This window comes from Ochotona princeps, chromosome 13 (assembly GCF_030435755.1).
Source record: "Ochotona princeps isolate mOchPri1 chromosome 13, mOchPri1.hap1, whole genome shotgun sequence".
In the NCBI taxonomy this organism is placed as follows: domain Eukaryota; kingdom Metazoa; phylum Chordata; class Mammalia; order Lagomorpha; family Ochotonidae; genus Ochotona; species Ochotona princeps.
In genome coordinates this window covers 43709827-43735304 of record NC_080844.1, presented here as the reverse complement: position 1 = coordinate 43735304, position 25478 = coordinate 43709827, and the positions used below count along the sequence as shown (strand labels likewise).

The window sequence follows — 25478 nt, the reverse complement described above, 5'->3', positions numbered from 1 at the left end:
GTGATTTTTCCACTGCGCACACAGGGCTGGGACCATGGCTGGCTGAAGGACAATACCCACCTCTGTCAGGGGCTGGCAGCAGAGACAGGAGTGGAGTAGCAGGGAGAGCGCTCCCTGAGCTCATCCCATGACACCCAGGAAGGCACTCCTCACAGTGCCCGCCAGGATCCACTCCCAGACTCCACCACCAACAACCTTTTTTCTGGGGCCCAGAGGAATACTCCTAAGGCCTGAGCTCCCCCTTTCATTCCTGTCTCCCTGCATGATGCACCCAGCCAACAGGAGCCACGGCCCAGTCTCAGTGTCTCAGTGAACACTGCCCTGTGACCACCACATGGGCAGAAACCCCAAGCAGAGTGGGGATTCTCCACGCAGGAGGCTGCAGGGCGGCAGGTCCAACTCCCCTACCAGCTTTTGTTTTGGCTTCCAAATGCTGCTCCTCCTCCTCCCACCTGCACCACATTCCAGGCAGCTCCCAGGGAAGGGCTAGGAGCAAAACCCACATGTCAGCTGGTTCTGGCCCTTCTGATCCAAGAAACAGTAATTTCCCACCCAGTCTCACCTGGTAGATTTCCACTTCTAGCTCACTGGCCAGAATGATGCCACACAGCAAGAGAGCAGAGGAAGTCAAGTTTTCCAGCTGGGTACAAAATTGGAGTTCTCAGCGAAGAGCAAGGGCTTGGGGGCAGACAGCCCACCACCAGGGCTGGGGTGGGCATGGGTAGCACAGCCCCGGCCTGCCTGCCTTCCAGGCCCAGCACTTAATTGAAAAAGGGTGACCCCGAGACCACTACCCAGCTGCACAACACAGTGACAAGTCTACTTGCCCAGAGCTCAGCAATGTGCTGGGGAAAAGCAAGAGAACCTGAAATCAGTGCACATCATTTAGGAAATGTTCCTAAAATGGTAATTAGTATGCTAATTAATGAAAAGCTCTAACCTGCAGTGCCTGCATAACAGATCCTCAGTAAAACACTTCATTTGTAAGTCAACAGTACCTTATCCAAGTCAGGACTTACTTGGAGCTAGATGGGGCTGGCCTTTTAGCACAGCACGTAAAGCTGCTACCTGTTCCACTGCCATCCACCTCACTGCTCATATGTCTGGGTCAGTAACAGCAAGATGACCCAACTGTCTGGGCCCTGCCCCTCCCGATGGGAGACCCAAGAGCACCCAGCTCCCTCAGCCCAGCCCAGTCCTGTTCACTTAGGTATGTTGGGAGTGAATGAAAGCACTCTCACTCTCTTTATAGTTCTTTCAAATAAATAATATTAAAAATAAATAAGAAGGGAGCTAGAGCCTACATCTGGGGCTTCAGGTGGTGTGTGAGCAACACAAAACTAAGACACACAAAACTAGTTATCAGTCACTGTCAAGGCACGCTGGGCGGCAGGCACTGGTCAGAGCACTTTCCCAACAGCCCTCTATGGCACTCAGTGGCATTTTAATGATGGTGGCCGAGGCCGACAAGTCACCGCATACACCACGGGGCAAGAGGCTGACCTCATGCTCTTAGCCACCAGACCACTGGCTGCAGGGCCAGGTCCCAAGCCAGCAGCCTGCCTCGCTAGAAGGTATCTGGGGACCCTGCGCCAGTCCCACTCCCAGGACTCCTGGAAGCAGAGGAGCCCAGGGCTTGTCTCCAAGGACTGTCCGGCCACAAGCCCTCCTCCCCTCCGGGTGCTCCAGCCCTCTCTCCTCAGGTCCTCACAAAGGCAGCTCACATCCCACAACTGTTTAGTAGGCTGTAATCCTGGATCAAGTTCACTCCCAGGGGAAATCTGACACAGGGTGGGGAACGGGGGGGGGGGGGGTGGCTCTGTTGGAATGCATGTGGCTGGGACTCAGAGTCCCAGCCCAGACTGCAGCCAGCTCTGCTGGGGTGGTCAGGGGAATCCGGAATCCCCTGCCCCCAGCTGTGCCACAGAATGGAATGTGCTGCTCTGGGGTGCTCTAGGAGCCCAGCCAAAGCAGGAGGGAGGGTGCCTGGGAGCTGGGGCCTTGGGGAGAGCTCCTGGCACAAGGCTGCCTCTGTTCTGGCATGGGGATGTTGGGAGGGGAGCAGGGAGGCAGTCGCGGTTACCAGCACCGCCAGCCAGGGGACAACATGCAGGGCAGCTATGCTCATCCCAAGACTTCCCTTACGTGGTCCCCACAAGCACCTGCAACATACAAGACACACTGGCTCCCCTGGCTGCATGACTGCTAGCTTCCAGGGACAGGGACCGGTAGACCCACCATATCTGTCACAAATCCTGAGGACCCCAAAAAGAACCAGGAGTTCAATGGCTGCCAAGGGCTCACCAGAGACTGTGCAACACACCATCCAACCAGAAGGGGCCCACAGAACCCTGCACCCAGCCAGGCCATGAGAACGGGAGGCAACTGTCCAGAACCTGGCCACCCCGTCCTGCTCCTGGTCTCAGAATTCAACAAGGATAAGCCCAAGCACAGGTGCTGTGCCTACTGGGAAGCCACGAGCTGAAAGATACACCTCTACTGTTCTCCCAGACAGCTCAACAGACAAGGAGGCTGCTGACCCAAGGATGAGGATGAAAGCCGTGCCCCAGCCTAGGCTCCCATAGTGCCTTCTGAATCTTTCACCATCATCTAGCACTGTTCTCATTTTCCAAAAACAGAATGATACTGCTTTTTCATTCCCCACCCATACTTCTCCCCTGATACTCCTCTCTAACAATCTCAAATTCAAAAACAACCCACTGTTGCAGGGCCCCAAGGCAGTCTGTTTTGCCCAAAGGCTGTCAGGATGAGACGCTGGCATTTCCTGAGCACCAGGTGTCTGCCAGGCGCCATCTCAGAACAATCTCACTGAACTCTTCCAGCAGCCCCAGAGAGCACCATTGCACCCGTTTCACAGATAAGGAAGCAGTACAGAGATTTCGCACAGCAACTCGCAAGGTAATGCAGTGCAGAGCGAGGGCTGGTTCCTGGCCGGCGCCTGGTGCAGCTGCAGGGGCAGAACAGTGGCTGCTGCTCAGGGCCACAGCCAACAATGAAGGAAAGGTGAATCAGGGCCAACCAGCACCAGTACAGTCAGCATCAGCTCCCAGAGCAGGGCTTCTGCTTCCCTGCTCAGCAAACCCACTTTCCTGTGGGCGCTTGGCTTCCCAGGGCTGACCCTCTGTGGCCTTCTTGGAAGGATTTACTAAAACTGTCTCATTCTAAAGCTTGCACTGTTGAACCTGCACCAACCCCAGCCCTCACGACTGGGTCACAAGACGGCCTCCAGTCAATCCGATAAGCCTACACAGATGCCCTCCTGCGTGCAAGGCACAACCTTGCTCCTCCTGGTCTTCAAACCAGGATGCAAAGCAAGGCCGTGCCCGGGAGCTCAGCACCTCAGCTCTGGAAGAGTGTCGCCAGCACAAGGACAGGACAAGAGCCCAAGGAGCGTGAGGCCTTTTTATTAGAGACTCTCCATACGCAGAGGTCATCTTGGTTCATCTCCAGTGTAATGAAGCACAGGGCACTTCCTTCTCACAGCAGATCACAGCATATACACCAAGGCTGCCTGGTTCCCCAAGCACCGGCACCTCAGCTGCTGAGCCCTGCACTGCTGGGCCTGGTGAGAAGGCTGGCCTTGTCTCCCCAGCCTTCCTGCCTGCTCCCACTTAAAGACCAGAAACCCCCACCATCAAACCACCTGTGGCTCCTGGATGCGAAGCAGCCCCTGACCACGGGGGCATCTCAGGTAGAAGAGGCCCCTTGTCTTGTTCATTCCTCTCCTTAAGCTGCATGTTCCCAGGAACCATGAAATAAATAAATAAATACTTCAAAAAGGCAGGGCAGCTCCAGGAAGGAAGGGAGCAGTGCCTGAGCCAGCTCATGGCTTGGGAAGACCTAGGTCCCTCAGCATCTATGAGTCAATATGAAATTGTTGGGAAGAATTGGGGGACCACTCTGACCCTATCCCACAACTGAGGCTCCTCTCTTAGGAACCGCCATGGAATGCAGGACTCAGCCCAGCGTGTTCCTACATTTCCCAGGCCCCTGAGGGTCAAGGGCTTCAGGATCTCTGCTCCAGTCAGCTGGCCTCACATGCCCGAAGAGGGTGGGCCGGCTGAGGAAGTTCTGCCCTGGACTCCAGGGGGTGGGAGTTGTGGACAGGGAATGGAGTGACCAAGCAAGCAGCACATGGGAAGAGCACAGCACTGCGGGGACTAAGACTGCAAGGCAGGGCTAAGGTCTCCCTATCCTCCAGGTAACACTGAGTGACTCAGCCAGCCCTGCATACGTTTTCTCCTCTGGGAAGCTTAGGAACTGCAACCCTGTTTCTAGAAGCACTGCTAGTCCAGCTAGCTCTGGTCACATCTGAAGAGAAAGCGGTCAGATCCTGGCATCACGGAAGAGCAGCACTACCAAGCCCTGTGTGCATTCTCCCAGGCTGAGGGACTGGTCCAACACCCTAAAGGGAAGAAACTCTTTCCTAAGCCTCAGGTCTCCTAGAATTCCCAGGAGTAGCAGGGTCAGCCCTGGTCAGAGCCAGATGAAGAGCGGGCTGGCTCCTTGCTGCCCTCTAGTGGACACTCCTGGCTCAGCCCTGAGGACATTCAGGCCAGGCAGAGGAGGACCACAAACAGCCAGACTCCGCAGGGGGTCCTCTCCCCTCAGGTTTGAGCTCAGAAGGGATGCAGGAGGAAGCCTTCTAACCATCCAGGCCACACCTGCCTGACCACCCCATAGTAGCTGGAAGAGAGGGGGAACCTACTGCTGGCCTGAGAGACTGGGGGCGGCTGGCACCTGGCCACCCTTCTCACTTGCTCAAGGTCTGGTTACACGAGGCACACACAAACACAGTCTCTCTCTGGGCTTCGGGGGCTGGAAAGAAAGGAAGATCTTGGTGAGAAGTCTGCTGGTGCCTTCTGGCTCATAACCCCAACTAACAGAACCATCCTCCCCCAAACCCCACAGGCCACCCACAGCCCGGCCCAGCCCTTCCCAGCCCAGCGCCCTGGCCTGCCCCCCCACACTCCCTTTCAAGGAAACGCTGAGGTAAGAATGCCAGCACAGGCCTCTGCCAGGTGTTCTGCTAGAAATTCTTTTGGCAATAACAGAACACCTCTTAAAAATGATTTTTAAATAAAATAGCAGGGGAAATTTTCCTAAAACATTTTAGCAGTGGTTATTTCTGGGTGGTAAGATTACAGGATTATTTTTCTCTTCCTTCTTCTTCTGTATAGTAATTTCCAAATTTTCTAGTTAATAAGCACGTGTTACTTGCAAGATCAAGATCAGAAGGGAAAAGCACTTGGTTTTAATGCTGTAAATGAACATAAAGCAGCATGTGAAACATGACCACAGCTTTCAAGAGCACAGGCGTTTATTCCACACTCAGGGGGAACCTGCAGGGTCTACACCTGACCATTCTCTCGGGTAAGAGCAAGATTTTCCTGTTGCTTATGTGTATGTTTTGTTTTGTTTCACTTACAAGTATGTCCAGTAAAAGGAAAAGAAATGAGCTTAGCTTTGTTAAAATTGTTACTAAGGTAATAAAGAGTAACGTCAGGACAGTCGCTTCTGAGGAAGGCAGCGGCAAGAGACGCTGCAGGCGACGCTCCTGATGTTGCAATGCAATGCAATCACCATGGTCACCCTGATGCTGCGTTTCGCTCCCATCTATATCACAAGCCACTGCTCGTGTTCACCAGGGATGGAGTAGATGTCACTCACTGCAGGCCTCAGACAGGGTTTTCTTGACCCCTCATTCCTTTCCCACAAAGCAGCCTCCCCTTGAAGGGACAGGAATAGCCAAGTCCCCTACTTTCCAAACACCTGCCACCCTCACCACTCACCTGTGGCCCCCATGGAAGACTTGGGCACCTTGAAGGAGCAGCACCGAGAGCAAAAGCTGTTTCCACAGTTACTGCAGCTCCGCTGTAAGCAAGAGCCAAAACCAGTGTCAGGGGAAGCCCGAGGCCCCAGATGGACCTCCCTCACCCCCACCAGCTGGTAGCATCCACAGAAAGCAGAACTGGGGAGGTAACTACATGGAGTAGAAGACCGAGCAGAACACCAGGGAAGGCTACAGAAGATGTGAGCATGGGGTCAAAGGGAATTACACTCACTTCCGCAAAACAAGGATGTGAAGCACGCCCAGGCCCATGGCCACTACCCTATCAAGGACATGAAGTGCCACCCGGTCCCATGGCCACTGTCCCGGGAAACAAGCCCTCAGAGAGACTTACCCTCTTCTTCAGCATTGAGAAGGTGGCAGAGCAGCCCGTGCAGGTCCCTGAGAGAAAAGGAAACAGCTCAGTCCTGCCCCAGCTCAGTCTCTCAATTCTCATCTGTTTCTGGCAGTTTTCCATTTAACAGAACCCTCAGGAGGTCAGGCTGGACACAGTGAACAATGAGCACAGCTGAGATTCTGAGCCAAAAGAAAAGACTCAAACTTGGAAAGAAAGGCTAACAGTCCCTGGAATCAACTGCCAGGCCACTTGTGACCAATGGCCCCTGATTCCTCTAGAAGCTTAGCGGCCCTACTTGTAGGCTCAGCTGAAACCAAGGAGAACGCTGTAGAACCTTCCCCTGGAAATCCAGCTCAGCTGGCAGGAGTCTGATGAAGCCTGCCTGCCATGACTACCTCCAAGGCATCTCCTTACAAACATTTGACAGCGCAGAAGTACCAGCCCTATGGCACAGCAAATTAAGCTAGAATCTCATATGGACTGGAGTCTGCGGCTATGTTTCCAACGCAGCACCTTGCTGAAGTGCCTAGGAAGCCAACAGGTCACTGCATAAGTGCCTGGGCCCCAGGCACCCAATGGGAGCCTACCATGGCATTCCAAGCTCCTGGCTTCTGCCTGGCCCATACAGCTGCTGCAATCTGGGGAGTGAAACAGCAGACAGATGAATCTCCCCCTCTCTGACTTTCAAATAAATCAATCCTAAAAAAAAAAAAAAAAAAAAAAACTTGACAGAACAAGACTGAAATGACTCCAAGAAACCCAGACTCTGCTTCTCTGCTTGTGACATTACAACATTCCAAAGAAGTTCAGAACCAGGAAGACATGGAAGGCAGAACACACAGGTCCTGTGAAGAGGCATGGAGAAGACAGAGCTGGGAGAAGGACTCTGCCTAAAGAACTGTGAATGATGAAATGACAATATGTTTCCAAAAAATGGCAAAGAGGAGGCAATAACAGTTTGAAAAACTGCTGGGAGAGGAGCAAGTATTGTGTCCACATTCCCAACAGAGTGCCTGTGTTCAATTCTCAGCTGCACCCTCTGCTACAGTTCCTGCTAATGCAGCCCCTGGAAGGCAGTGGTGACGGCCCCCAGGGCTGCTGCCACCCACATGGGAGACTTGGTTTCTGTTCCTGGGAGCAGCTTTTAGGTTCATCGTTGTCCCAACTGTGGGCACTGTGGACATTTGGGGAATAAACCAACAACTCAGTCTGGAAGTGGTGCAGCCTATCACTTGCATGGTATGTCAAAATGGACAGGAGGAAAAAAGGGGGCTGGCTGTTAGAATAACTGAAGTATGGGGAAGACAGACATCTCTGGAAAGTGAAGACCAAAGTGGTGCGGAGTGTCCCGCTCACCTGCAGGCCAGGAACAAGTACTAAGCCTCACGTACAAAGGTCCCAAAGCTATTCTGACAGCAACATGTGGCTGCTGCCTCAGCCCAGCCAGAAATCACTCCTGGCTCTCACTAAAGCCCCTGGGTTCCAAGAAAGAGACTGGCTGAAGTTAAGGCAAACGTAGCGTAAGGCATTCACAGTAAATACCCAGCACCTTCTGTTAGATCACTAAGACCCAGCAGGATCAAGGAGAGAAAACAGCAGTTTGTGCTTCCTGGTGGTGCCAAACCAGGAAACCAGCAACTTGCAGATGCAGCTGCAGGAAAGACTCAGGGAGGGGGAGGTCTTTCCTAAACTGGGGCAGAAGGGAATGGGACAGAAGGACCAACTCCAAGACAATATTCTGGCCAGGGTCAGACTGCTCAGAACTACGTGGACTAGCCATGCGGTCCAGTGAATAAGCTGTGCAGTACCCCAGGTCTTAGGCCAGGAGGACTCTGCACACTGACCCAGGCTGAGGTAGGCAGCAGCCACGGAGAATGCCTGGGCACCCTCCTGCATTCACCAAGCTTCAGGCCCTATTCCCAACAAAGGCTCTCTCCTGGCTTCCTAACTCACCACTCGACATCAAGGGACAGGGAGAGCTGTCCACTTCCCATCCAGCTCCCTGCTTGTGGCCTAGGAAGGCAGAGGAGGATGGCCCAAAGACTTGGGACCCTGCACCATGTGGGAAACCCGGAAGAAGCTCGAAGCTCCTGGCTCCTGGCTCCTGGCTCCTGGCTTTGGATCAGCTTAGCTCCAGCCATTGCAGCCACTTGGGTACTGAACCAGCATACAGAAGATCATTCCCTCTCTCCTTCTCTCTGTAAAATCTGCCTTTCCAATAAAATAAATTTTTAAAAATATTTAAGAGAGAGAGAGAGAGAAAAGAGAGAGAGAGGAGAGAGAGAGAGGAGAGAGAGAGAGGAGAAAGAGAGAGAGAGAGGAGGTATCTGGAGGCCACAAGTGGGTTAAGCTACCATCTGTGATGCCAGCATCTCAAATGGGCATTGATGTTCTACTTCCCATCCAGCTCTCTGCTAATGGCCTAGGAAAGCAGCAGAGGACAGTCCAAGTCCTTAGTACCTTGTGCCCATACAGGAGACCCGAAGGAAGCTCCTGGCTTCAGATCAGCTCAGCTCTCACCACTGTGGCTTTTTGGGGAGAGAACTAGTGAATGCAAGACCTTCTTTCTCTATATTCCTCTCTCTGTAAAACCTGCCTTTCAAATTAAAAAAAAAAAAAAAAAAAAAAAAAACCTTTGAAAAAAAAAAAAATCCTGAGCAAGCAACTGCCCTGAATGCTGCAGCAGGAGGTGGCAGCCCCGGGAGGCCTCAAGCAAACCCCACACCCTTCCAGGCACAGACCTTAGCACTCACACCACACCAAAAGACAGCCCCCTGAACTGCTCCCTCAGCTGAGAGCACTCTGCACTCCTCAGCATGGGGCTGGCTCGGGGTCACCATCTCCTACAGACTTCCACTACAGTTGTATCTGGCTCAGCTCCTGGTGCTCCTGATCCCAGCCAGGTGGTCAAGCTGGATTAACAGCCTAGTCAGCAGCTCTAAAGCTGCCACAACAAGCTCCTAAAAATCTACATGACTGGAGAGGGCCTCGCATATTAACACACCATTTACAAATCGCAACAGCCCTGCAGGGTAAGAACTATTAGCCCCTTCCACAGAAGGGAAGATGAGGTGTGGGACATGAGCTAAAGTGCTCAAGGACACTGTGATGACCTGGAATTTGACCCAGGCAGGGAGACCTGACTCCCTTCCTGGCAGGGCGCACAGCTTCTTCTAAGGCTCTGTCACAGGATTTTAGCCCTGTGCAGGCCTGGATGGCATTGCCTAAACCCAGTTCCTGCAAACTAAGTTTGACTGACAGAAGGAAGAACCCACACTCACTCCCTCAACGGTCCCACAGGGACTATGTCCACTTCCCTAACTGACGTGCCCCACAGCCCCAGCGGTCCCTGCGGGCTGCTCCCCGCCCAGTACCGAAGGTGTTGGCCGGGCAGCGCTTGCGGAGGCGCTCCGTGATCCGCGACACCCTGCTGCGCAGCACCTCATTCTTGCTCAGGAAGCCGTTGTCCTGCAGCACCAGGTCATCCTCCACCAGGCAAGGGGCACCCTCGTCGTCATCCTGCAGGAACAGCTCCTTGCAGCCCTGGCCTCTCTCAGAAGGCTTCAGGCACTGCATGCAAGGCACCCCAACACAGCAGACCCATCAGCTGCAGCTCCGGGGCTCAGCCAGCTCTCCCGTTCTGGCCCAGCCCACTCAGTCCCATCCACCTCACCCATCTTCCTACTTACCAGCACCACCAAATGGGTCTCCTGCCTCCCGAGGTGCCAGGGGAGAAGGAGAGAAAACAGAGAAATAGCAGGGAGGAAGAAGTTGCTGGAATGAGACCTCCAGACAAAAGGAACCCCAGAACTGCTGAGTCCTGAGGCTTCCCAAAGGGCGATATTAACAGATGCCCCAAACATGACACTAGAGAACACTGCATTATTGGGTTTTGTTTTTTGTTTGTTTTTTTTTTTGTTGTTGTTCTTTTAACAGAAAAGAGAGAAGGAGAAAAAGATCTTCCATCTGATGGTTCACTCTCCAAATGGTTGCAACGGCTGGAGCTAAGCCAATCTGAAGCCAGAGCCAGGAGCTTCTTCCAAATCTCCCACATGGGTGCAGGGTCCCAAGGCTTTGGGCCATCCCCCTCTGCCTTCCCAGGCCACAAGCAGGGAGCCGGATGGAAAGTGGAACAGCTGGAACATGAACTGGTGCCCACAAGGGATCCTGGTTTTTGAAGGGGGAAAATTAGCCCATCAAGCCATTGTACCAGGCCGGAGTAAACTCAATTTAGTGGCTCATTATTTGAACAGAAGAGAACAAAGTAGGAAAGAAAACATGTTTTAAAATTTATTTTCAGGAAATTTCTTATGTCTACCTGTTTTATAAATGTAAGAGCTAACTGGCTCAAGATGCAAAATAGGTTCCTTACTGTGGGTCATGAACAAAAATGCATGGTGGCACGAAGGGTCAAGCTGCCACCTGCAATACTGGCATCCCATACTCAAGTCCTGGCTACTCCACTTCTGATTCAGCTTCCTACTAATCAACCTGGAAAGGAAGAGCAAAATTGCCCAAATATCTGGGATCTTGTTACTCACGTGGGAAACCACAATAGAGTTTACTTCCTGGCTTTAGCCTGGCCCAGCCCTAGCCATTGCAGCCTTTTGGGAAGTGAACCAGTGGATGGGAGTTCTATCTCTCTCTCTCTCCCCTGCCTCTCTCTCTAACTCTGCTTTTCCAATAAATTAAAAAAAAAATTTATGCTTGAAGATCCCTGCTATACATATCTCCCTTCTCTGCCAGAATAAGCCTACAATCGAACATCAAAGTCTTGGACAAATCTTTTAGTTGCTGAAACTTCAAATGCTTTGAGGGACAGTGCTGATGGACTAGCACAGCAGGCCACATCTAAATCACAGGCCCAGTGAAAATTCACGAGCCCTACAGCTTGTATTTCTATTTCTCACTTCACAGAGACTTGAAGAGAAAGGATTTCCTACTCTAATAATAGTGTCAGTGTGACAATAAAACCACCTCCACTAGGCTTCAGTGACGGGGGTCAAGGCGTGAGGGGACTGTTCTCAACCACAGCATGTGACTTACCAAAAGGAAACAGTCGGTCTGCAGCTACCTGGGCTGCTGCAGACTCAGTGACAGCAAGAAACTGAAAATCGGGAACTCTGACTACAATACCCCCACATTTACACACTGGCTCAAACCATTACCAGATGGAGGGAGGGCAGGGTGAGAGGTATCATTATGTTCCTAAAACTATACTGAACCACAAGAAAATTGTTTCCTTTAAATGTTTTTAAAAAGTCCTTTAAAGGCCCAGCACAGCAGTCTCTTGGCTAAAGTCCTCGCCTTGCACACGCTTGCATTCCATAAGGGTGTCCTTTGTAACCCCAGCAGCTCCACTTCCCATCCAGTTTCCTGCTTGTGGCCTGAGAAAGCAGTCAAGGACACCCCAAAGCCTTGGGACCCTGCATCCGCATGGGAGACCCGAAGAGACTCCAGGCTCCTGACTTCAGATTGGCTCAGTTCAGGCCGTGGCAGCCACTTGGGGAGTGAGTCAACAGATGGAAGATCTTCCTCTCTGTCTCTCCTCTCGGTATATCTGACTTTCCAATAAAAAGTAAAATAAATCTTTCCAAAAAAAAGTTCTTTACTTTGCATGCCAAATAAAACACTTCTCAGCTTCTCCCTTGACTCCAGATACAGGGAAAAAATGATAACATTAGTGTGGAAACAATGGTATCATCCACTTTCCGGCAGCCCCTGACCCTTTGTACCCTAATCAACTAAGTAAGATTATTAAAAACAAACAAACAGAAAAACAAACAAACACTTCTCAGACTGTCAGTTTGAACCACTGTCCTAAAATCAAGAAGGCTGTCTAACTTTCCCTGACCCAGTACTCGGCCACATACAATTTCTCTTCACCTGCTCCCTGCTCCCGAAAGGAACAGAAGCACAGAAAGGCAAGACAGCGACCTCCTCACCTCAAAGGAAGCAGGCTCATTGCTTCCAGCAAGGTGAAACAACTCCTGGAAAAGGTTTACCCAAAGGCCTCAGAACTGTCCTAGGCTGGGCACCCAGAACTGGGACATAAGGAAAACCATCAGCTCTAGGAGAACTCCACTCCTGGTCTGGTTCACAGAGAGTGATGAGAAAGGGCCACCCACCTCAATGGCATCCTTAAACTCCTCATCTGGCTCCGCCTCTTCAGCCTCCTCCACACTGCCAGGCGTGAGGTCCTAAGAAGAGACGATGACAGGAGAAGAATGGCAGCCCAGTTCCCTGAGACAGAGGGCCACCTTCTTTGAGCAGGCAGCCAGGCTCCCCAAGCATCTGTTCCCGCCCCAAGGAGAATGGCACAACTGCAGGAAAGAAGGAAGTCACAGGAAACGGAGCAACCTCCACCCACCAGGGACAGAGGGAAGAGACGAGACCACAGCAGGCAGCTGCACACAGGTGTGGAGCCAGGGCCTAGCCCTAGGACCCTGGCAGCCACTCCGCCTCAGCCTTCTCCTGTGTAAGAGGACAGTCTCACTGAGATCACTACACTCAGGGTACTGCCAACATCAGGCATGCAGCGCAGCACGTGCCACCCAGGAAGCCCACAGTGATGCACAGAGCAGCTGTTCTGATGACAACGATCACTAGCAGGCACTCAGATCAGGCCTGGGAAGAAGCAGGAACTGCAGCAGAGCCGACCCAGAAGCAAGCGGTATGCACTCGGGTACTCACCTCCGTGGGCGTGGGGTCAGGCGTGCTGTCCAGCAGAGCAGACTTTCCCACAGCATCTGGCAGTGGGAGACTCTGGCAAGCAGGCTCTTCCTGCCTGGGGCTCAGCCGTCGCTGCACAGCCGTCCTGTACTCTGACACCACTGCCCAGGGCCAGACACAGTGTGAGCAGTGCTGGGCAAGTGCTCACTTCCACAGCCCACTAGCTCCCTCCAACACTGACCCTCTGCTGCAGGGACAAGTCACCTTCCTTGCTCCAAGCATGTCACCAAACCTAAGCCTCATGAATAAACACACGACCAGCTACTCCAGACTGCCTAGAGAGTCAAGCAGAAGTGCTTAACAAACGATGGCTTCTTTATTACGACTATTTGGGCCCGTCACTGTGGCGCAGCAGGATAAGTCACTATTGTGATGCCTGCTTCCCATACCAGAGCACCAGCTACACCACTTCGAATCCAGCTCCCTGCTAACACACCAGGGCAAGCAGTCAATGACGGCCCAAGTACCTGAGTCCCTGCCACCCACGTGGACAACTCAGATGGAGTTCCAGGCTCCTGGTTTCAGCCTGGCCCAGCCCTGGCTACTGGGAATGAATCAGAACAGATCCTTTTCTCTGTCACTCTATCTTTCAAATATTAATGATAAAGCAATTTTTACACATATATGCATACAGCAACCACCCCAGCACATTCACAGGCCCAAGCCCCTGTGACTTGGGGTGCTCCAGACTGTCTCAGCACTTCAGACATCAGGCAGCAAACGGGCACTCTGGGAACACACAACCACCAGGCAGCAAATGCCAGGACAACCTGTGGCTGGTATCACCTTAGCCCAGATTCATCCACCTTCGGAACGACTAAGGCACTCCACTGTGTAGTGCTCCCCCTGGAGGAGGCTCCACCAGGTGACTCTGAGCCTCCAGCAGCCTTCCAACTCTCAAGGACTTACCCCGGAAGAACTCCCCATTCCCCAGGAAAAGTGTGCTGTTTAAAAGGGCAAAGACCCAGCAGAGTGGCAGCAGATACAGCATGCAAACTGTGCCCAGAAGAGCCCCATAGAACCTGGGGAGGAAGCACAGAAGAGGAAATCCTTAGGGTCAAGGGAAACATGCTCAGAGACAGCCACAGAAGGGCCAGGGCAGAAAGAGCTCTGGACCTGAGGTCAACCAGGGAGACCTGCCCATCAAACACGTGGCAAGCAGTGATAAAGTTACACTGAGAACTGCCACTGAGTGGCCGGCTGCTGCAGCTGGTGAAACCATGGCATGTCCCAGGTTGGGGGCAATAAACTGAACCAACAGTCTTCACTCCTCTAAAGCCCTGAGTGGGCCAGGCTGGCATTTAAATCTAGCTCTGCCACTTCGCACTGGGGCAAGTCCTGGGTTCTCTGCACATGAGGTCCTTCACAGATGACATGGAGACTCGGACAATGCTGACTACACAGTGAGGTAACACAGAACGTGCTGAGCATTGTCTGGCTCAAGGAGAAGACTAAATATTAGCATGATTATTCACACAGGATGAGTCTCGATAACTTTCACCCATGTGATGCAGTTGTTTCATCCTTAAATTTATTCTAGGGGCAACATTATCGTCTGGCAAATAAAACTGCTGCCTACAATGCCAGCATTCCAGTTCAAGGCTCAGTTGTTCCATCTCCATTCCTGTTCCCTACTAACACGTCTGAGAAAGCTGTAGAGGACAGCCCAAGGACTCAGGTCCTCTGCACCCACAGAGACCTAGAATAAAGCTCCTGGTTCTCCGCTTTGGCCTGGCCCCGTCCTGGCTTTGTGGACTGGATCAGCAGATGGAAGACCAGTCTCTCCTCCTGTCTCTCTTATCCTCAACATAACTCTGCCCTTAATAAATTATTTTAATGTTATTTTAAGACTTATTTATTTTCATTGGAAAGGCAAGATTTACAGAGAGAGGAAAAAACAACAGACAAAGATCGTCTATTTGATGGTTCACTCTGGGAATGACCACAACAGCTGGGGCTGAGCTGATCTAAAATCAAGCTGATCTGAAGCCAGGAGCTGCTTCCAGGTCTCCCACACGGGTGCAGTGTCCCAAGGCTTTGGGCCATCCCCCTCTACCTTCCCAGACCACAAGCAGGGAGCCGGATGGAAAGTGAAACAGCTGGGACGTGAACTGGTGCCCATATGGATCCCAGCACTGTTAGGCAGAGGATTAGTCAATTGAGCCAATGTGCAAGCCCCTAAAATGTTATTCTAAGAAAATCTTTTTGAAAATATCAAGCTAAATTCATAAAAATTTCATGCAAAGGACTAAACCTATAACAGAAAAAAGTTCCATAAATTATATTTTGCTCTATATTAACCTAATATAAAAATAACCCAAAGTAAAAAGCAACAAAGTAAACCACTTATAAATAAAATTAAGCAAAACAAATACCACATTATGAAACTATTCATCTACAAAGTACATGCACATAACCACTATACAAGGCAAGCCAAACAGATCAGTGACTATACCAGGTGACAGTATTTTCATAATATTAAAATATTTGTATGCCTATAAAAGTACCTAAACAAAACCCATGGCCTAACAGCCTGGACATGTAAGTGCAGTCAGGCATCTACCTGCTGAAGAGGAACTCTTCCCCTCAGACAGGAAGCTGGCCAGGCTTGGGGCTCAAGGTGCAAATTCCTCCAGGGCAGCTCATGTAAGAGAGAGGAGCTACTCACTGTGAGGACACCAGGGGGTTCTCCCAGTGAAGGACGCGGTAGGCAGCTTCGCAGGTGCAGCACAGGCGGTTCAGGAGGGCCTCCAGCTGGATCAAGCTGTCGATTCAGGGAGTCTGTGAGAGGACAGGCCCACCCCACCTGCACCCAAACACACAGACGCTGTGGGCAAGCAGAACCCAGGGGCTCACAGGCACAGCTGGCGAGGGATGGCCAACCTCTGTACACATACCAGGTGGTTCTGGAGAGCACCAGAGGGAAGGGCCTGACCAGGCCACTACACTGACATTTCAGTCCCTTTCTGGGGCCTCTACTGGAGCTACAGGGAGTTTAAGGCTCCTGCTCTGTTCTCCTGCTAGCTCTTCCAGGGCTGCAGGATCAACATTACCTAGCCAACAGGTACACAGCAGCTGTAGAATAAGCGGCAGGATATAGATCAATGGCATCCACCTTATGACATACAGTAGATGCACTTGAAATGAGTTTTTTCTTTTCTTTTTTTTTAATACAATTGCATCCCCCCCCCCAAAAAAAAAACAATGAGCTCATCTTATACCCAGATATGGGCTTCTGAAGAGCTCTTTGGAAAAATGGGTACTTCGGGCCCGGCGGCGTGGTCTAGCGGCTGAAGTCCTCGCCTTGAAAGCCCCGGGATCCCATATGGGCGCCGGTTCTAATCCCGGCAGCTCCACTTCCCATCCAGCTCCCTGCTTGTGGCCTGGGAAAGCAGTTGAGGACGGCCCAATGCATTGGGACACTGCACCCGCATGGGAGACCCGGAGGGGGTTCCAGGTTCTCGGCATCGGATCGGCGCGCATCGGCCCGTTGCGGCTCACTTGGAGAGTGAAACATCGGATGGAAGATCTTCCTCTCTGTCTCTCCTCCTCTGTGTATATCTGGCTGTAATAAAAATGAATAAATCTTTTGAAAAAAAAAAAAAAAAAGAAAAAAAAAGAAAAATGGGTACTTCTAGACTGTACAAGGAAGATGTAAGGTAAGTTGGAATGTCCTGCTGTACCATGAAGACATACTCAGCAAGGACATGGACACATCCAAAAAACCGAGAAGCAACCCCTAAACACATGTGGGACCAGCTGATGTCAAAATAAATTATAACAGGGCCTGGCGTGGTAGCCTAGTGGCTAAAGTCCTCGCCTTGCATGCACCAGGATACAATATGGACGCTAGCTCATATCCTGACTGCTCCATTTCCCATCCAACTCCCTGTTTGTGGCCTGAGAAGCCAGCAGAGGATGGCCCAAAGCCTTGGGACCCTGCATCCATGTGGGAGACCCAGAGGAGGCTCCTGGCTTCAGATTGGCTCTGGCTGTTGCAGCCATTTGGGGAGTGAACATTAGATGGAAAACCTTTGTCTCTTATTCTCTCTGTAAATCTTTCCAATAAAAATAAATAAATCTCAAAAAAAGACTTCTCAACAATAAACAGACAATAAATGTAGATGGAATGATAATGACAAAATCACCTTTGCAACCATCACATTAATAAACTGATGAAGGCAAGACCAACAGACGTTGGCCAAAGGTGAGGAACAAGATATTTACAGTCACCAAAGATCTGACCACTAACAGTGAAGGGTAAAATGCTCATTTGCAGTGTTGAAACCTCACAGGACTGAGCAGTTAGCACCTGCTGGTATCATGTGACCACATAGGCTGACAACACAGCTCACCTGTCATATTCCTGCCCTAAACACACAGTATGAATCACAAGGACTCAAACAACCCAAAACTGAGGGAAATTCAAGAAAAAATAATAATAAAATAAGCTTGAACTATGACAAAACATCAAAGTCATGAGAAATAGAATGAACAAGAACTGCTCCGGGTTAAACGCCCATGTAGGGGCTAGTGTCAAGGCACAGTGGGTTAAGCCTCACCGGTGACACTGGCAACCCATGCAGTAGTCAGTCTGAGCTCCAGCCATCCCACTTCTGATCCAGCTCCCTGCTAATGTATCTGAGACTTGGGCCCCTGTACCTATGCGGACTTTGAGCAGGGCGGCCCTGTGACTGCTGTGGCAGGCTCTCTCCACTCCCGGGCCTCCTGCCATACTCACAAGCTCTTCACCTCGGCCACGGCCTCGGGTCGAGATAGGCGCACCCTCTGCAGGTCCTCCTGCCTCACGCTGTAATACTTCCTCCGCATCAGCTCAGATTCGGGTAGTCGGGCTCGGCATACTTCCTGGAGGTAGCCCAGCAGGGCAGGCACTGAGATCACGAGGGCACCCATGGAGTACCACGCACCTAGAGGGTCCAAAAACATTCCTTCAGGCAATCCAGGTGAGCAAGGACCTGCGGCCTGCCTGCCCAGATGTCCACATGCTCCCTCCGCTCCTCCGAGAGGCCTTCCCCAGCCCCCAGTAGGATATGGCTCCTCAAGCTCTGTCACAGCTGTCTAAACCAGCTTCATTTTTCCTCACAGACCTCATCACCACACAACAAATGACACCTTATAGATGTCACAGATCTTGAGGGTGGAGACTCTGTCACTTGGTCACTGACGTGGCTCCCTTCAGAGCCTCAATGACTAACATCTGGTCCTCAGAGCCATTAGGGCAGCCCAGAAGCACTGGATCTGGCACACCACCGAGCACTGTGGAGTGAGGCAGAGAAAACTCATGGGCGGCGCTTGCTCCCCGACATCAAGCTGACACAGCAGTGGTCACAGCAACTACTGGGGAAATGCCACCACATGAACTGACTTACTCTGGAAATACACTCAGAAGAAAACTGAACCTCCAGAGAAGGTGTGCCTGTCTCGGAAGGTAGCCACACACAGAGACTGGGAAGCTCTGATTAGGCTGAGTTCAACCAGGAACCAGGATGTGATCTTAGGTGAACTGGCTTTACTGCCAAACCACTGAGAGCATGTCCCCACAGGAATGAAGGGACACCTAGGAAAGACCAGTTCAACCTACGAAAGGTAGAGCTCCTCCGAATAGCCTGTCCCAGACCCTCCGTGCATTTCCCAACGGGGGCTGGCTTTTTACTGCAGTTACCACAGGAAAAGGGCTCTTCACAACCTCTAATGTAACAGGTCTGCAAGAAACAGCACTGCCCACACCTTACAGGTGCCCACGAGTCCACACTTCCAACTCAAAGGCTTCCCGTCACTTCTCACTGCTGGTGACTGCCCGGGAGCCCTCACTGGTGCCTCTCAGTCAATCAAGAGATAGAACAAAGACACTCCCCACCAGCTCACCTCCCATACCTTTAGCCCATGCCACATACCCAAACAACCCCTTTACCAGTGTAGAAACCAAAATTGAAAAGGTCATTGCATCTGCAATCAGTCCAGAAGGAAGTACTTTAACAACAGGAGCAGACACGTGGGCTGCTCACTGCCCCAGCACAGCACTGGGTGTTACAGAGCACCTCACTCCCCACAAACGCCCTGGGAGGAAAGCCTACTACCGCACTCCCTTCCGAGAGGAGAAGCAGGCCTGTGCCGGCAGGTTCTGGGCTCACCAGTGGCCCCCGGCCTGCACTGACCATCTGCAACCCTGCTTGGCCACCAGCAGACATAAAAGAGGTCCCTCCAGGGCAAGCCGAGTGGCTCCCTCAGGCGGAGCGGCCACTCTGTTCCCTCACCGCCACCACACCTGCTGGCTCCCAGAAGCAGTTCTTACCCTCGTTCAAGGTGAGGAACAGCACGTTGAGGCCCAGGCAGGTGAGCAAGGAGCACACAGGCATCTGCCACCTATGACACAGAGAATCTTTATCAACACAGCCAGCCGCTGCTCCAGCTGGGAGGGAGTGGGGCAGCTCAGAGCAGGACAGGACCTCCAGGCCAACAGGGTGACGGCCTGGGACACCCTGAAACAAGAAGGGGTGGACTGTGGGTCTCCCTTGAGCAGGTAACCAATAAAGGAGTCCACGACTCACAGATTATCCCCAGGGGTGAGAAAACTAGATGATCTACGAGAAAGTTCTCCAACAAGGAAGAACGTATAAAATATCTGATAAGAGACGCAATTAACACCGTGGGAACTTGTACTTTTAAGGGTCCATTTTCTTTAAGAAATGAAGTTGGGGCCCAGTGTGATAGCGCTGTGGCTAAAGTCCTCGCCTTGAGCATGCAGGGATCCCATATGGGCGCCAGTTCTAATCCCAGCAGCTCCACTTCCCATCCAGCTCCTTGCTTGTGGCCTGGGAAAGCAGTTCAGGACGTCCCAAAGCCTTGGGACCGTGCACCCGCGTGGGAGACCCAGAAGAGCTCCGAGCTCCTGGCTCCTGGCTTCGGATTGGCTCAACTCCAGCCATTGCAGCCACTTGGGGAGTGAACCATTGGATGGAAGATCTTCCTCTCTATCTCTCCTCCTCTCTGTATATTCGCCTTTCCAACAAAAAAATAAATAAATCTTAAAAAAAAAAAAAAGAAATGAAGCTGATGGACCTGGCGCAGTAGCCTAGCAGCTAAAGTCCTCGCCTTGCATGCACTGGGATCCCATACGCCAGCCAGTTCTAATCCCGGCGGCCTCACTTCCCATCCAGCTCCCTGCTTGTGGCCTGGGAAGACAATTGAGGACAGCCCAAGTCTTGGGACCCTGCACCTGCATGGGAGACCGGAAGAAGTTCCTGGCTCCTAGCTTCGGACTGGCTCTGCTCCAGTCATTGCGGTCACTTGGGGTTTGAATCAGTGAATGGAAGATCTTCCTCTGTCTCTCTCCTCCTCCTCTATATATACATCTGACTTTGCAATAAAAATAAATAAATCTTTTTTACAAAATGAAACTGACATTCTTCTTCAATATTTTCCATTATTCTTTTTTAAAACTTTATTATGAATCTATAACCACTGCACAAGATTCACTTCCTACGGAAACTGAGAAAGAACAAATGACAGGCTTCTCTGACTCCCTTTGTGACTTCATCTTATCTCTGTAATTTTCAGGGTTTATTTCAAACATACTAACTCAAAAGAAAAGTTATGAAAATTTTATTTTACCATGCTAGAAAGTGAAGAATACAGGGTGCAGTGTGTATACCCCAAGTGACTGGGGCAACAGAAAGCCAGCAGCACTGCCATGCTCCGCAGCAGAAGAAAGGTGAGCTGAGCCTCAAACTGCTGCAGATAAGCGGTGCTGCTGACCTAGTCCCCAGGAAGGGGTACTTAGTACAGAAAGCAGAGCAGATACAGTAACACAGTCACTGTGCTGGCACTCTGCAGTCACTGTCAGGTCGCATGCAGATGGGCCACCAAACAAACAGCAGGAAAGCAGGCAGGAAGTGCCTTCTGATCACAGTGCTTCCCAACTGCTAAATGAGCCCAGCTACTGGGACCCTCACATTTCAGTAAGATGTATAGGTACCGAAAGGCAATGACCTCCTTTGCCCTTCCCCCTGAAATGCACACATCTCTCCAGCCCCTCCTAGGCTGGCTTCAGAGCCTCTGGTGCCAACTACCCGGTTAAAAGCAAAATAAAAAGCAGGTCTACAGCCAAGCCCATTTCACAAATAAGAAAGTCATGTCACTACTGAAGTCAGGATCATTTTACAGTCCCTCTCCTGCCATCTAATCTCTTGACAGACCCAGAGACCCTGTGGAGTAGCCGATCCCACAAGACTTTCGCACAAATTTTCTGCAGCTCTAGGCTTCTGCCCTAAGAGCCAAGGCCCAGGACAAGATGACCCTGCAAAGCCAAATCCTCTTTCCTAAGAGGAGAACAACAGAAACACAAGCTGACCTGACAGAAACCTCCACAGGCCAGTGCTGCGCCCTGCAGGGTGTGCAGGTGCCGTGACCGCCCAGCTCTAACCACCCTCCACCACCTCAGAGCTCTGGCTCCGGGACACGACGGCAGGCTACTGGAGAAAAAGGAGACAGGCGAGACAGAGACAGACGCAACTTACATGTTTTGCCGCAAAAGCGCAAAAACATAGAGAGGGGAAACACCAGAGCACAGCCCACATCTCCTCCACTATGGCCGACCACAGGTCACCTCAATCAGCTGGCCGTGCTGGCCGCTCTCCATGCACCAAGAGCGCAAGGCTTGGGTATGCTGCTGAGCCCATTTCTAGGGAAAAATCAAAGGGCAGATCTAGAGAAATGTAGGGGCCTGGTCAAAGAGGTAATAAACTGCCCACTGCTTCCAGACTATGACAAGGATAAAAACTCAACAAGGAAGACCAGTGCAATGGCTCAACTGGCTAATTCTCCACCTGCAAGCACCAGGCTCCCATATGGCACCAGTTTGTGTCCTGGCTGCTCTACTTCCCACCTAGATCCCTGCTTACGGCCTAGGAAAGCAGTAGAGGATGATCCAATGCCTTGGGACCCTGGCTCCTGTGTGAGAAACCCTGAAGAAGCTCCTGGCTCTTGACTTTAGAATGGCCAAGCTCCAGCTATTGCAGTCTTTTGAAGAGTCTTCTCTCTGTATCTCTTTCTCTTTGTAAATCTGCCATTCCAATAAAAATAAATCAATCTTTAAAAAAATAAAAAGCTCAATAGTGAAGGATGAAGAACCTAACTCCACTCGCCTCACCTCCCACCACTGTCCATCAGGCACCGTAAAGGACGAAGGTCTTCAGGAGAATCGGACCAGGACTAGAAGCTCTTCGCAAGCCACACACCCATGGGCATCAGGCTTTCAGGGGACTGCTGAACCCCTAATGCCCAGCCACTAGCTCCAATTAGGAACCCCAGCTCCTTAGGGCACGAACAACCAGGTTTTACTGCCCTCCAGCTGATCAATCAGACTTCCTGTTTGCTCTGTAAGAAAGCAACCAGGCAGGTACAGAAGGAAGGTCTGCCGGAAGCCAGCTCAGTCTCTTCAGCATGTCACCACCAGGAAAGCAGAGATGGTTTAGACACCAAGAAACTTAAGGAATAAGGGACCTACCTACAATGCAATGCACCAGCCTAGATGGAAACCAGGTGTGACTCACAAATTCAAGAAACCTAAATATCAACTAGGTACAGTATAACACCAAGGAACTAACTGTATCAAGTGTGATATGAAAGAAACTATCCAATTAGACACATAAACTGAAGTATTGAGGAGTGGGAAGTCATATTTCTGTAATTAGAAAAAAAAAAAAAAACCTCTTGATATTAATAATTAAAGCAGGGCCCAGCAAAAGTTCAGTGGCTAAAGTTCTTGCCTTGCACGCACTGGGATCCAAATGGGGGATGATTCTATTCCCGGCGGCCCTGCTTCCCATCCAGCTCCCTGCTTGCGGCCTGGGAAAGCAGTAAAGGACAGCCCAAAGTCTTGGGACCCTGCACCCACATGAAAGACCCAGAAGTTCCTGGCTCCTGGCTTTGGACCGGCTCATTCCCAGCCGTGGCGGTCACTTGGCACATGAATCAGCAGATGGAAGATCTTCCTCTCTGGCTCTCCTCCTCTCTGTATATCTGACTTTCCAATAAAAATAAAATAAACCTATTTAAAAAAAAGTAAAACAAGCTGAAAGGAGAAAAACAAAAACATTATGGAGGATGAAAAGCAAACCAAAAAGCATAAAAAGCATTTAAGATTCACAGTCCCAAATGATTAACAAAAAGGGTACCTGCCTAGTCACAGCTATTTCCTAATTTTAATGTAAATAATGGGAGAAAAGAAAAAATAAAATAAGCCTGCTCTAAACTAAGGGTGGTTGAGGTAGGAGCTCATTCAGTTATGAAGAAGAAACCTCAAGAAGGGCCAGATCAGACCCAGAACCTGAGTTAGCTGTGCCGAGCCTGGGACCCAGGGTAGTCCAGGGGCCAGACAGACCTCTCAGAACCGGCCAGACCAGGGCAGGAAGGGCAGTCCAGTCATTGCCTAAGTGACCGTCATCACTGCTCTCACAGGAAGGCAGAGGCCCCTGCAGGCTGGGGCAGATCCACCACGGCTGTACCTGAGCAAGTATCGGATGCCGTCCCCCGCATCCCTCAGGGGCTCCAGGTAGACCTCCAGCCGCTTGTAGGAAAGAGCCAAGTTGAAAAGATCGAACGCTGATGACTTGGTAGGGGCAGGCGGGGACTCCTGCGAAGCTTCAGGCACCACACTGGGGCCCACCTCGGGTGCACTGCCCTCCCGCTCCAACGTCTGCATCCTGTAAGCACAATTCCCAACACACCTGCATCATTTTACATGGTGACCACAATAAACCTGCAGCCCCATGGGACAGCAACGTCAAGTCCTCAGACATAAAATCCTGGTCTTCGGACTCTGCATCCAATGCTTTTCTACCCAAGGACCCGTCAATTGGAAAAGTCTCAGAGACCAAGGGCACCTTGTTGCCCAGGCAAGTCAGTGTGTCGTCTCAACTTTCTCCCACCTCTACCCACCCACCCTGCAGGGAGCAGGGAGCTGGGTGGATACCACTACCCTGCCCTGGGAAATCTTTGCCAAATACCCTAGAGGTGGATTGCAAACCCCTCAGCACCTTGCACCACTTTCCCTCTCTGACTAGGGACAGACTCCCACACCCCACTTCCTGAAGCCAAAGTCCAGCAGCAAATGGGGAGGCTGGGCGGGAGGCGGTGGACGAACCCCTCGACAAACAGCAACCTAAACCAATGCCAGGTAGGCAGCTGCGATGTGGGGCGGAAGGAACATGACAAAGGGACGGCGGGGAGCCCCAAGTTCCCAGGGCCAAGGTAAACGGCCCAGGAAGGTGCTTCGGGGGTCAGCACCAGCAAGTGCCCAGCCCACCAGCTTTGCAGCCCAGGGGGCCTGATGGGGCTCCCCTGAGGCCCAGACAGCGAAAGCCAGGGCCCAGGTCGCACGGCCAGCAGGCGGAGGCCCCCGCGAGGCCTAGGCGCCAATTCCAGCGGCAGAGCCACGCCGGCGGGAGGGGGACACCTCACCTTCCCGGTCGCCGGGTCGGTGGGTGGAAGGGCACGCACAGCCAGGGGGAACCAGGAGGCCCGCCGGGCGCTGGAGCGTCTCCTCCGGGGCGCCCCAGGCCGACGCCACGCCTCCTCCCAGGGCCGTTCTAAAGCCGCAGATCCCGGAGCCTCCGACGCCTCCGACGCGGCCGCCGCGCTTCCGGGACGCGTCCTCGTGACGTCACCGCGCCCGCCCGCCCGCCCCCGGCGCGTCGGGCTTTAGCTCCGCCCACGGCGTTCCGGGGGAGCGCCCGCGTCAGCAGTGCGCCTGCGCCCCTCTCCTCCCTGGCCCTCACCGGTGCTGGCTCGGGTCCTTCCCTGGGAGCGGGGGCAGAGCCCGGTGGGGCCCAGAAGGTTCCCCGCTGCAGGGAGCAGTCGAAAAGAACCTCAGCTCAACTGGCGTGTTTTGCCTCTTTTCCTCCAACCCTGACACGTCTGCGGATCCAGCTCCCTCCTAAAGCCCCCGGGAAGCAGCCGCAGGTGGCCAGAGACGCTTCGGTTCCTGATATCCGTGTGGGAGACCCTGATGGAGCTCCTGCCATGGGCCTGGCTGTTGCTGGACCCAGCAGATGGAAGATACAAATAAACAAACCTGTTTTAAATATATATGAATATATGTATTTTTATATATAAATATATATACATATATGAATATATAAATGTAGGAATATATATAAATATATACATATATATGTAAATATATATGTGTGTGTATCAGCAGTTAATGGTGGAGAGTTTCCCAGCCTCCAGGTACTACACTAAGCTCTCTCTAGACAGTAAAATGTTTAGTTCCTTCCAGCAACTCCAACCTAGGAGGATTCTGACCCCAACATTGGCTATCATAACAGCACCCACCTTGCTATGCCTTTAGCGGACTCCTCACTGGGTGCTCTCCCCCAGGGGCCTCTGCCAGGCAGCCCCACCCCACCCCCTGCACTCATCAGGAGTTGCACTGCTTACACTGGGAGCTGTGAGAGGGGGACTCTCCCCACGCTGCTCCTGAGGAGTCCAGCCTAGGCCTGGAAGCAGGAGCCA

At 51.9% G+C, this 25478-nt stretch overlaps 1 protein-coding gene across 3 annotated transcripts; it reads right to left on the bottom strand.

The window, feature by feature from the left end:
* Positions 1-3404: 3404 nt before the first annotated feature.
* Positions 3405-24601, bottom strand: ZFYVE27 (zinc finger FYVE-type containing 27). Of its 3 annotated transcripts, XM_058671316.1 has the most exons (13): positions 24423-24601; positions 23468-23665; positions 19255-19325; positions 17683-17869; positions 15610-15705; positions 13851-13963; positions 12903-13042; positions 12338-12409; positions 9584-9728; positions 6207-6253; positions 5814-5895; positions 4779-4839; positions 3405-4426 (listed from the first exon to the last, which is right to left on the bottom strand). In XM_058671316.1, exons 2-13 carry the CDS (start codon positions 23662-23664, stop codon positions 4348-4350), a joined length of 1290 nt encoding a protein of 429 aa, XP_058527299.1. In that variant the 5' UTR covers position 23665; positions 24423-24601; the 3' UTR covers positions 3405-4347. The 3 variants fall into 3 exon arrangements, with proteins under 3 accessions (XP_058527299.1, XP_058527300.1, XP_058527301.1); XM_058671317.1 differs by lacking the exon at positions 15610-15705; XM_058671318.1 differs by lacking the exon at positions 15610-15705 and having other exon boundaries at positions 3405-4839.
* Positions 24602-25478: the final 877 nt, after the last annotated feature.

What these genes read in the sequence shown, in the direction of transcription:
- ZFYVE27 (XM_058671316.1), bottom strand. Translation starts at nt 23,664, where the DNA reads ATGCAGACGTTGGAGCGGGAGGGCAGTGCACCCGAGGTGGGCCCCAGT. An exon ending in GTGGCCGAGGTGAAGAGCTT is followed by an intron (nt 15,706 to 17,682) that starts GTGAGTATGGCA and finishes CTGAATCGACAG; the next exon opens with CTTGATCCAGCTGGAGGCCC. An exon ending in CTGCCCGGCCAACACCTTCG is followed by an intron (nt 6,254 to 9,583) that starts GTACTGGGCGGG and finishes CTTTTCTCTCAG; the next exon opens with GGACCTGCACGGGCTGCTCT.